Consider the following 12246-nt stretch of genomic DNA (forward strand, 5'->3'; position numbering starts at 1 on the left):
TTGGTTGTTGTGAGGCCGTTTCAGAAGTAAAAATAAAATGACCGAAAATGTAGTTTCACTTTCACTTCACTACGTCTTTTAAGACTTTTATTGTATTTTTCAAAATGCAACAATCTAAGTTGTTTATCAAATTGTGCTGCTAAAAAGCATTAATGCCAACAACATTGAATTTGGGGCATTCTTCTATTTTCCATAATAACCTACCTTTGATATCATGCCTCCTTTGGCGGTTAATTTGAACTTGAAGGTTTTTGTGAAAGTAACACAAGTCATTTAATGCTTATTTGGCACGGAAAGTAAAATTGTAGCATACATTACCTTTATAAGGAAAAATAAAAAGAGAAAAATGCATGATCCGGGGACTTAAAAGGTTAAATTGAAAGTATACACCTTCCATATAGGCCTACTCAAATAATGGCTCAACAGGATTTCACAGCAATGGCGAGGCTACTTATAATTTGCCCTAGCCTATCAGGCACTCAGAATTCCCATTTCATTTCATTTCATTGCAACATGGAGAATTAATTTTAATGTGATTCAGGAGCTGGAACCAGGCAAAGTTTGCCCCTTACAAACAGGTATATAATCAAATGTGATCTTAATCTGCTTCATAACAGAGCTACTGTATACAAAGTAAACTGAGAATGAAAAACTTTTATTATAAAATGACAACAGCCAACAAGACTAACTTAGCCAGCGTTAGAACAGAAACAAAACATGATGAAACGTTTCTTTTTGAAAGATCTCAGTAAACACCAGAAGAGAACAAGCATCATAATTAGAAACTAAAAAAAGTGGTACTCAAGAACATACCAAAAACACACACGTTCTCAGCAGCTTTCCACATGAAAGAAAATACGTTTTTATCCAGGGAGAAGTCTAAAATCTTGGACTGATTTTTATAAACTCTCAATAACAATCAATAAAGATCTGAGGCGATCTGTTCTGAAAACTCTCGTGACATCTTTAAGATCATTGTCTGTAAATCTACAGACAAGATCTTACTTTCTAACCATATCAACATTAAGTCTGCTTCATGTTCCTGTTCATTTAATGACAAAGTGTTGTGCGATGTCACTTGACATATTTTCAAGAGAAAAAAAGACAATGCATTAACATTTTATCAGTTAAAAACATTCTTTCTTTTTAGCAATACGTCACACAACACTGTCGTCGAAACATAATTCAGGGTTTTAAACTGCTTTGCGGTGGTACTCTGGAGGGGCCACTTCATAGTCACTTGCATTGAAGAGGGATGCAGAATTCTTAACAAGGTACCTAGAAAGGACACAAAACAGTTACTTCTATACTGTACAACAGACTAAAAATTATCTTTCATGTAAATTGTGAAACCAGGAGGAGTACTCACTTGAGGAAGTCCTGCAGATAACTGAGCAGCAGTGCAAGGCTCTTCTCGTCCAGGGGTGTGTAAGCCAGCATGGCTCCAATTCTTACTGTCAGAAACAAGAGTGGGGAAGTAGAAATCATTACACTTTCTTCTAAACCTTCGACATCACGTGCTGTAACCATGTGTAAAAACCTAGACTAGAGCTTCCAGTGAGTTCCCAGAAGTAACATTTCCATTAATATTCTGCATAGAGGATTTCTATTATTAGCCATATCCTAACCATTCAAGGTAGACTTACCAAGAGCCATTACTGTGTGAAACAATGATATATTCAACCTCACGCTGTGTCACGTTTACGCACTTTTTGTACACCATATATAGGACATCTTGTTTGACTGTACTGTATGTTGCAGTGTTTAAAGGCTGTAGCCTACTACAGCCTGTGGATTGAGGAAAGGCTCATAGCACACACTTTTCTGATGGGATGATGCTCTTCAAGTGTTTGTGTCTGCCTTGCTCATAGAGATCTCAGAATGGACCACACAATCACCCTCACGGCTTAATAACGGTTTTGTTATTGTTGTATAATTGTCTGCAATTAATAGTACGTATCAGAGTCAACATAGGTGGGTGTATGTAGCTATTTGCAGGTTTAAGTCTGTATTTTCTTTATATGAAAACAGAGACTTCAGTGGGCAAGATCCTTTCGCCCTAGGTTTTTGCTACTAGTAAGACGCCTCAGGTCGACATGCGACATCGCCCTAAAGGGCGAGGTTGCGCCAATTCTTGGCTATCTGGCCAGTGATGTATATCGGACCAGTTACCCAATCACAACAGTGCCTGTTGAGATTGGCAGAACATGTCCATATATGGGCATTCCCAGATATGCCCTTAATATTGATGACACTGGGACAGGGTTCTCCATATATGGGCATAAAACGGACAAGGATGTAATTAATTTGCAAGTGTGATCTGGGAATGCCCATACTGTATATGGGCATGTACTGACATCACATTGTCGACTATATATGGGCATAAAATATATGTGCATAGAAGGGACATCAAGCCAGAGCGTGAGGTCAGAGCAGCAAAACCATTCTGTTAAGAGTGGTTCCCCTGACATCACAGTGACATCAAAGCATGATGTCACAGTGACAAGGGAACCAATAGACTGTGAAAATGTGTACGGACTGACTGACTGACTAAACAGACAGACAGATGGAGACAAGCTGCGATATTTCTCATGGTATACTGCGACCAGATCCCATAGCCTGGAGGGCTGGCGTTTATAGTCGTCAGCCGGGCACCTCATCACAGATGGTGGGTTGAAAAAAGTCTAAGAGGCCCACACCACCTCCAGTTAATTCCGGCAGAAATATTTGTACGTTCTTTGCTTTTCATTAACCAACAGTTCTACAAATATTTCCACAGCGTTCATATTTACATAGTCAAGAAAGAAGCATCCTACCAAGGTAAAAAAATAAAATAATAATAAATAAATAAAAAAATAAAAAAAAAATAAAGGGTGCAAACAGAGTAATAGATTAACACCAGCATGTAAATAATTGAACTTCTGGTGATAGACAGACTGTGGATGAAATTAATTATGGGCATCTGGGCAGGATTCAAATTGGTTTTACCCACAATTTTGAGAGAGATTTGAAGATGTTTGATTGATTGATTTGATAAAAGGAACATACTAATAATAGCTCTAAACTAGATAGATACAACTGGATAGATAACAGCACTGGAGAGCTTATAACTTTTACTGAGTTTGATGGCAAAGTTTTGCCTATTCTTGCCAAAACAATGTTATTTGTAATTTGTCATGAACATGCCTTTTTCATACCTTTTGGGTGTTTTTTAAATGTATTTATTTAAACGTATTATGATTATTGTTGTTGTTTGACCCTTACACCAGGGGTCTTCAACGTTTTCAGGCCAAGGACCCCTTAGTTGAGAGAGATGAAGCAGGGACCCCCACAACCTTTTCATAGATTCCATAAATAGTTTCATTGTTTGACAGCACAGGCATCAGTGTATTTTGGATTCATGTCAATTTGTGTTTTCATATATTTAACCACTTGAACCTTCAATACTTAATAAACTTGACCTTTCCCTCTGTACTTAGTCTGCTCTTTTTACCCTCTACACACCAAACCTCTTTGCCGAAAATAGCCAATCTACAAGCTCACGCCTCACGCTTGTGAGCTTGTAGATCTGCTATTTTTGTCAACAGTTCTCAGCATATGGAAACTAGTCAAGTTGTTAATATAAAAAGGATTGGAAGATTTGGAGGACCCCCTGTAGTAACTCTGAGGACTCCCTAGGGGTCCCGGACCCCCCGTTGAAGACCCCTGCCATACACAATCAAAGCCCATCCCAGTAATAACAGACATGTAATTATATAGAAATATCTGTACCAAATAGTCGGAGTAAATGCGGAGCCCCGTAGATCTGAGACATAGATGTATCTGGCTGGTTGGCAAGGACGTCTGCATACTGTGGCCTCTCAAACTTGTACAGAAGTTGTGTTCCCAACATGACGTTGAAATACTCCCGTACACCAGCGACAACCTCATTCACAGCAAATTCCCTGCGCAATAAACAGAGGAGTCATTGTAGATGGTAAATCTAATTATTAATTGGGTATTATAATATTGGTATTGTTGTGGATAGTCTACTATGTCACAAGTCGATTACGAAGTAAACCAACAAGAATGGCTCATAATATGAGATAGAGCTGGGCAATATGTCGATATCATATGGATATTGTGATCTAAGAATAGATATCGCAATATAGTGACATGGCATACAAGTAAGTGTTCGTCATTTCCTGATTTTAAACATTTATGCTGTATTTAAAAAAATGTAATGGTCAAAAGTAACAGAAAAATCCTACAAATTCACAACGCAATGCTCAGAAACGTGTTGTGCGCCTTAGCTCAACTCATTTTGCCCTCTTTGAAATGTTTTAAATTATTTTCATCAAATTACATACAAAATAACGTGATATTTGATTTTGTCCACATCACCCAGCCCAAATATAGGCAACAAGATAAAAAACCATAAATATTGTGTGTGTATATTACTTGCTGTCAGAGTTTCCTCTAGATTTCTTGTAGCTTGCATAATCTTCAAGAACAGAATCCACATTCTTTTTGGCAGGCAGGTGGAAAAGCTGAAGAAGGTGAAGAAAGATTTCTTATAGATTTGACAGAAGGCAAATACTGGGGTGACGCAAGGGGGAAAACAATATGCTGTGTAATTAATTGGTCATGAACCTGCTTCTGCCGTGTGATTAGGTCCCAGTCATCCACAAGCCATGGTTTTAACTCCTCTGGAATCTTTACTTTAACCTCCACTCGATTTATGAAGGTCTCCTCCTAAACATACACAGGGACAGTGTGGTTATTTATTACCCACACAGCAGTCTATGTACTGAATAGATCATTTTGTTATTCTTTTAGCACCATCGTATAATTGTACCACTGTACCATGTGCAAACTGTTAAAAAAGCATTCAATCAATCAATCACTCAGTAACTGCTAGTTCAATACAGTATGCATCTCTGTGACAGAACACACAGCTTCCATTGTGTAGTTAAAAGCCACATAGTAAAAACACACTTTGTACTGGGTTTTGTGATATATGCAGTATATTAAAATAGCTTTTCATGTACATACACTTTCAACAGTTGGGTCAACACGTGCCCTCTTCTTCCTTGGTGGGTGGGCTGGGTCTCCCCCTGAACTCGTGCCTTCTCCTGCCCCTGGAGCTGGATGGATACAAGGGACAGGCAGATCCGCACAAACCCGTTAAATAGTACTTAAGACATTAATGATTATTGTGGTTCATCTTGACTGCATTTAAAACACCCAGGACCCTTAAGGGTCCGTTGATTTTTCCACTTCAAATTGAATTCAATGAACATGATAATTGTATGTTTATGCAGTTTTGGATCATTTCAGATAACTATTATTTTGAGCATAACATATTGTTATAGAATATATTTACCACCTACAGTTGTTAAGTCATATTCATATCAAAACACCATCACTATGTACCTATAATATACATGTATATATTCAAACAACATAGTATGCACACATATATATTCAAGCAATGTAGTGTATATTTCTTTGTGTCAATGAAGGATGTATATTATAGAGATTGTGATGATGGGGATAATACACAACACGTATATGATACTTACTCTTCTGTTTGTTCTTTTTGGTTTTCCTAAAGGGGTAAAACAATGTGGATATGTTAAAATTCCAGAAGGCAAAATCAATTTAAAAGGATGCAACTCACTGGCTGTGGAAATAGAAAGTTCAGAAAACGTAACAGTCTGTACTCACACATCATTTTTCTGCGGCACAGGAGGTATCTTCTTGTTCGGTGCTACACCCCTCATCCTTCCCTCAACATAATGGTCTCTGGGGGGGGGGGGAAATGTTTTAGTTAACTTGAGACATGAATATTGCTTATTGTGACAATAGGGCATTCGTATAAAATACAGTATTATACAAAGAACCTAACCTAATTTTTTAATGGTCTATCAAGTGTGCCAGCCCATTTTTCCTTTCTCCCCCCGCGAATCTTTTAGTTATATTGTTCTTGTGAAGTAGTTTTGTACATATAAATTGATTATTTATAAAGATTACGATTTCCATCTGACCAAAAGGAGACCGTCACCACACTAATTGACATGGCCACAAGCAGACAGTTCATCATTGCACACCTAGTAACTTGCTACCAATAGCTAAAGATTGGACAGGTTGGCCATGCCTTTATTAGACCACTCTTTATTTATTAGATGGGATCTGCAACAATAGTTACTACTTGCTGCCCTCTAGTGGTCAAACATCTTATTGCAGTCATAAGTGTTGAGGCTGCTTGTCTCCACAATGTGATGAATTTGTGACAGTTGATCTATAATATTCATCTATCCGAAATGTTACATTTTAAATAAATTAAACACAGAACATTTGTACATATCCTAAATGAGTTAACAGGGCAGCAGTGGCTGGGGAAATCTCGATATTTTTACATTTCATTAGTTCGACTAAGGGTTAGGGGTTAGGTTTAGGCATAGTTTTACTGAGGTTAGGGTTTGGGTTAGGTTTAGGCATAGTGGTTAACATTCACCAGGTTAGTGTTTACCACATGCTTAACCCATTTAGGACTGAGGCCAAAAAAAATCAAAAAGATGATGTCCCGTCTTGAAAAGTATAGTTACAAATAGGGGTTCCATTCCTAAATGGGTTAAAGCACCTCCTGAAAGAAAGAGAGTTTGCGGAATAACTCTATTATGCTGTCAGGACTTAAAGGACAACTTTAGTTTTTTACAACAAGGGTTCATATTTTAGATTGTAATTAAAGAATATAAAAGATGAGTGTTAAAATTATTTCATTTACTTCTTTCTATTGTTTTAGAGATTCTTATTTCAGTGGTTGGGGGCATGCGTACAAGTGGCTAAATATGTCATTTTACACAGAATAAGCCCATTCCCAAGATACAACGCAACCTTTCATGGTTGGATGTGACTTATGGGGGCTAGAAGTGTTACTATAAATAGCAATAAAGAAACTGCTGGCTTATTGTGTCTAAAAAGACATATTTAGCCACTTGTACACATGCCCCACATTTTTGCACGGTAAACGCGATAAAACAATAGAACGAAGCAAATGAAAACATTTTTCTAATTACAATCTAAATTATGAACCCTTGTTGTAAAAATCCAAAGTTGTCCTTTAAGTCTACTGTACATCATCATGACAGGTCTATCAATCAAACATTTAAGAAGACCAACTCACTGATTAGCCCTCTGAAGCTCTTTTTGTTTCTGCAGGTTACTGTCCACATACTTAAGCACTCTGCTTTCAGGAACCCATTCGTCCCAGCTGAAAAAATAAAGAAAAAGAATAGGGGGGTGAAAACAAATCAAGCACCTGTATAATCTTTACTGCTTTACAATATATATTATATATATATATTTTGAATGTTCAACAGAAACTTACTTTTTATTCCATCCACTATAATGAATGAAGTATTTGATTTGCTTTTCCTTGATATTTGTTTTAACACACTGTGGAGAGAGATAGGACTGTCAATTTATAAACAGATTCATAGATCAAGGGTCTTCAACAAGGGGTCCGGGAGAGTTACTACAGGGGGTCCTCCAAATCTTTGTGTGATAGAAACGTTTTTCTCCTTTTTTAAATTAACCACTTGAACCCTAGCGTCCAGCCGTCCATATTCCGAGAACTTTAGCCAAAAATAGCAGATCTACAAGCTGCGCTGCGAGGCGTTGTGAGCTTGTAGATCGGCTATTTTTGGCAAAGAGCTTCGGTGTAGAGGGGAAAAAGAGCACACTAAGTACAGAGTGAAAGGTCAAGTTTATTAAGCATTGACGGTTCAAGTGGTTAAATATCTGAAAACACAAACTGACATAAATCCAAAATACACTGACGATCGTGCTGTCAAATAATGAAACTATATGGAATCTATGAAAAGGTCCCTGCTTCATCTCTCTCTCTCTCTCTCTCTCTCAACTAAGGGGTCCTTGGCCTGAAAACGTTGAAGACCCTTGTCATAGATAATGGTTATGTTATGTCAACAGACATGGGAGATACAATGGGCAACCCTCCTAAAGGCCTCACCTTAGCTTCGTAGAGCAATGGCCCATGAAAACACAGCACTCGTTCACCTGAATCAGGAACAATTAAAACATGCAATGAGAACATGCTAACAAAGGAAGCTTTTGCTGCGGGTCATTTGTTTGCACATACTGTAGATGAGGATCATAAATGATGGTCATTACAGTTTATGGTTTCGAATCACACCTTTTTTATTTATTTAATTAAAGTACGAAACCTGCATTGCACTCAGAAGATCTGGGTGTAAATTGACAGGAAAGATACTGCACTCTGTTTGGAATTGGAACTCAGTGCACATTGTACCCGATATATACAGATAGCAATATATTTCCGTAACATAGTACCTGACACAACCTGTTACCTGACATTAGTGGCATATACATATAGATGGTATTACCATAGCATATACCGGTACCTACATTACACAATATATTACCATAACATAAAATATAGATATAGACTGTCATAGATTTTTTTTTAATAGTCTGACATTTGCTTATCAAAAAAAGCAATGTCAGAGTACAGACTTGATAGAAGAAATCTATATGACTGTCTTGATCCGAGGCTATAGATATAACACTAAAGTGTGTCAACCTCTATAACGATAAGAATGATAACTATGATAAAGTTCTGTAATACATGCTGAGCGTGACGCGTTGAATCTAAACATTTGGCTGGATTTTGATCGTCTGTCAGTGTTTTTTATCGATCATCAAATCAACGCTCTTACTGTTCGTCGTTATTGTAGTGAACACATATCTTTATAGTTAGTTATAGAGTTCTTTGTGTGGACAGCCCTAAAAGATACAGACAAAGAAGCACTTCGGTAGCAGTGTTGGGCAATATTACTAATATTAGTAATATGTTACTTATTACTCATTAAAAATGTAATAATATTATATTACTTATAACTTGGAATCAAGACTAATATATTACATATTACTGCTGCTCCCTGACTAGAAAAAAGAAAAGAAGAGATGTACTACAACAAAATCTGTTTAGACAGCTCCTTTCAGAACAGAATCATATTTTTTGCAATAAAAATCCTAAGATTCACCAATCAGCAAAAACAGCTATAAAATATAGCAGTAATCTCTCTTGACCTTTTAATCGAAATGTTTTCAAGATGTAGCCAACAACACCAGAGTAGTGAGTGTGTGTGTGTGTGTGTGTGTGTGTGTGTGTGTGTGTGTGTGTGTGTGTGTGTGTTACATAGTAATAGATGGTATAATATTACTGTTTTGGCAGAGTAATCCCTTATACTACTCGTTGCTGGGTAAAGTAATAACATTATAGTACAGTAATATATTACTAGTAACTAGTTACTGCCCAAAACTGTTCGGTAGGCAGTGGGCACCCTCCTAGCTTTGCTAGACCCAGCTAGTTCCTTCCTAGTACCATTAATGCAACAAAAGTGGGACAGCAGCATGCATATATTCTTTTAAGCGTATCGTGGGCCTATTTATACCAACATATCCAATAGAATAAAAATGCAAACGTGGCCAACCATTGTGATCCAGAGCCACAAAGCAGCAGTAGATACATTAACATGAACATTAGCTAGTGAGCGGCGGGAGGGAGGACCATGTTTGTATTGATGCTAACCGTGGCCATCGTCTCATCAAGCATACGCCCTTTAGCAAGATACACCTCGGATATGCGACGAACAGTTCCATACCTTCTTGAAATTTAGGCTTCGGGTCCTGTTTCGGCGCCATTCACAGATTAAACGATCAAAATATCTGAAAATCAAATCCAGGCATCGCCAGCTTCCATTCCATTCAGAAACGGCGCCGCTCTATTACGTAATTCTCGTCCGTGACGTAAAAACCGCGCGACCACTAGCCCAACAACATACGCCAGGAGCCTGATTATGGATCCCACTGGGAAAGATGGATGGAAACGGCATAGAGCGCTCGTTTTCACAGTTATTGTCCACGACATTGCAAGCGGCGCGAAGGCCAGCGGTCCTTGGTCCTGCTCTTCGCGCCCGAGCGCCGCAGGCGCGAGTGCCCGCGAAGAGCGGGCCAGGGCCGCGCGGCCGGCAGAGCGCCGCGCGAGTTACGAAGCTGTGGTGAATGCAATCGTTCTATAAGCGCACAATAAACGCAATGAGGGTTTTGGTGCACCTCGCGCGGTCCAAGTGACTACAACGGAGCGCTCCCTACGTCCGGTTCAGCCAATCACAAGCTTCAAAAATGAGTCCAGGGCGTGGTTATCCATCTTTCCCAGTGGGATCCATAATCACGCCTCACTGGAGGAAAAAGTACTCACATGTTTTACTAAAGTAAAAGTACTCTGTTATAAGTAAAAGTCTAGATTTCAAACGTTTTACTTGAGTAAAAGTACAAAAGTATTGGTATCAACATGTAGGTCTACTTGAAGTACCAAAATAAAAGTATACTCGTTATAGAATGTCTGTACTGAAAATTGGAAATACACAAGTAAATTACAAACACCTCAACGTAAATGTACTTTTACACCGCTGATGTTCCTCATAAAGAAACATGTACCTTTCAAACGTTAAAGACACAGGCACAACACCAGAGGGAGCTCCTCTGAGCTTGTTCAACCTAGATTCGGCACAACCATGGGGTTATTTAAAGGACAATTTTAGTTTTTTACAACAAGGGTGCATATTTTAGATTATAATTAAAGAATATAAAAGAGGAGTGTTAACATTTTTTAATTTACTTCTTTCTATTGTTTTAGAGATTCTTATTTCAGTGGTTGGGGCCTGGGGCATGCGTACATTAAAGTTGTACCATGTAACTTTTTTTATAAAACAAGTCTTAAAATGGTCCTAGCTGTTAAATCGCTAAAGTTTTAGAACCCCCACTCCGTTATTTTCAGCTTCTAAAGCCTTCTCTTTATGTTTTCTATGATCCCTGCCCGGGACCGGTTTTCGCGGAAAAATTGCGTCATCACACTACCGGCCAATCACAGCGAGGGTTATACACTGCCGGCCAATCACAGCGCAGAACATACACTGCCGGGCTCTCTGGTGGGTTTAGGAAACACGCCTTCAGGAAGTACACTGCAGTGTTTACACTGGAGGAGTCTAGCATGTAACTCTCCAACCGCTGCTCGTAGAAGGACACGGGAGACCTCATTGAAAGCGTCTCGGCGAGGCGAGGCGGACGCGGTGGTCTGACGGCCCGGTCCGCGAGCGAAAAACGGACGAAAAAAGCAAACGCGACCGCGGTTTGCTATACTGCTACAGACCACCAGTTGAGCAACTTACACAGTATAGCTTTAAGTGGCTAAATATGTAATTTTACACAGAATAAGTCCATTCCCAAGATACAACACAACCTTACATGGTTGGATGTGACTTATGGGGGCTAGTAGTGTTACTGTAAATAGCAATAAAGAAACGGCTGGCTTATTGGGTCTAAAAATACATATTTAGCCACTTGTACGCATGCCCCCATGCGTACACATAGCCTGGGGCCAGCCTAGATAATACATCTAGCTAACTATAAACTGCAGTATCTATTCCGAGGCTAGTGTACACATGCCCCACCTTTTAGCACGGTAAACGCGATAAAACAATAGAACGAAGCAAATGAAAACATTTTAACACTCACTTTTTCTTTTCTATAATTACAATCTAAAATATGAACCCTTGTAAAAAAACAAAGTTGTCCTTTAAATTCCTTCTATTGCTATGCTACCAAAACATGGAATGCCCTAGCAACAGACATCAAAGAGTGACCTTCTTCAAAACCGTCATAGAAGAGCACCTGTTTGCAATTTGTTTCACCACCCCCCAACTGTTTACTGTAAATAAATGTTTTTATTTCTGCTAAATGTTGCTGATGTCGTATTATTATTGTATGTCTCTAAATGTTTTGATGAATTGAATACACAGGACCAGGACCACACATGGAAACAAGCCCTTAGGGCTTTTTGTGTTATCCTTTTAGCACCATTGTATATTGTACCACTGCACTATTCGAAAACTGTTAATAAAGTATTCAATCAGTCAATATGTCACACCAACAACCAGTCAACTGCACAAGGTTCTTTCATGGAACAAACCTCCAAAGAATTGATCAAAATAAAGAAAGACCAACAGCTAGTCAAAATCCAATAGTCACAAGCTATTTTGGCCCTTCAAATAATATGGCTGTTGTGTTACTGTCACACTCCCATTTTAATATGCAAGAATAAGCCACTTATTCACCCCACCTATGACACTAGCCCTGATTCAGTCCCCAAGGCAATATACA

The 12246-nt window shown here is 38.6% G+C and overlaps 1 protein-coding gene across 1 annotated transcript; it reads right to left on the reverse strand.

Moving 5' to 3' along the window:
- Nucleotides 1-636: 636 nt before the first annotated feature.
- On the reverse strand, nucleotides 637-9807 carry morf4l1 (mortality factor 4 like 1). The gene is made up of 12 exons (XM_080736031.1): nucleotides 9690-9807; nucleotides 8015-8061; nucleotides 7373-7440; nucleotides 7169-7255; nucleotides 5710-5787; nucleotides 5565-5590; nucleotides 5035-5126; nucleotides 4633-4734; nucleotides 4441-4529; nucleotides 3772-3944; nucleotides 1370-1454; nucleotides 637-1278 (listed from the first exon to the last, which is right to left on the reverse strand). The coding sequence occupies exons 1-12, from the start codon at nucleotides 9727-9729 to the stop codon at nucleotides 1194-1196; spliced, it is 972 nt and encodes a 323-aa protein (XP_080592157.1). The 5' UTR covers nucleotides 9730-9807; the 3' UTR covers nucleotides 637-1193.
- Between the last annotated feature and the right edge of the window lie 2439 nt (nucleotides 9808-12246).

The sequence above is a fragment of the Nannobrachium achirus genome (assembly GCF_963921795.1).
Source record: "Nannobrachium achirus genome assembly, chromosome: 11".
NCBI lineage: Eukaryota > Metazoa > Chordata > Actinopteri > Myctophiformes > Myctophidae > Nannobrachium > Nannobrachium achirus.

Bases quoted from the DNA above. Each gene is read 5' to 3' on its own strand.
- morf4l1 (XM_080736031.1), bottom strand. From the start codon at position 9,729: ATGGCGCCGAAACAGGACCCGAAGCCTAAATTTCAAGAAG. The intron at 5,788-7,168 runs GTGAGTTGGTCT...CCCCCCCCCCAG, and splicing joins GAGCTTCAGAGGGCTAATCA to AGACCATTATGTTGAGGGAA. The intron at 3,945-4,440 runs GTAATATACACA...TTTATTGCGCAG, and splicing joins AGAGGAAACTCTGACAGCAA to GGAATTTGCTGTGAATGAGG.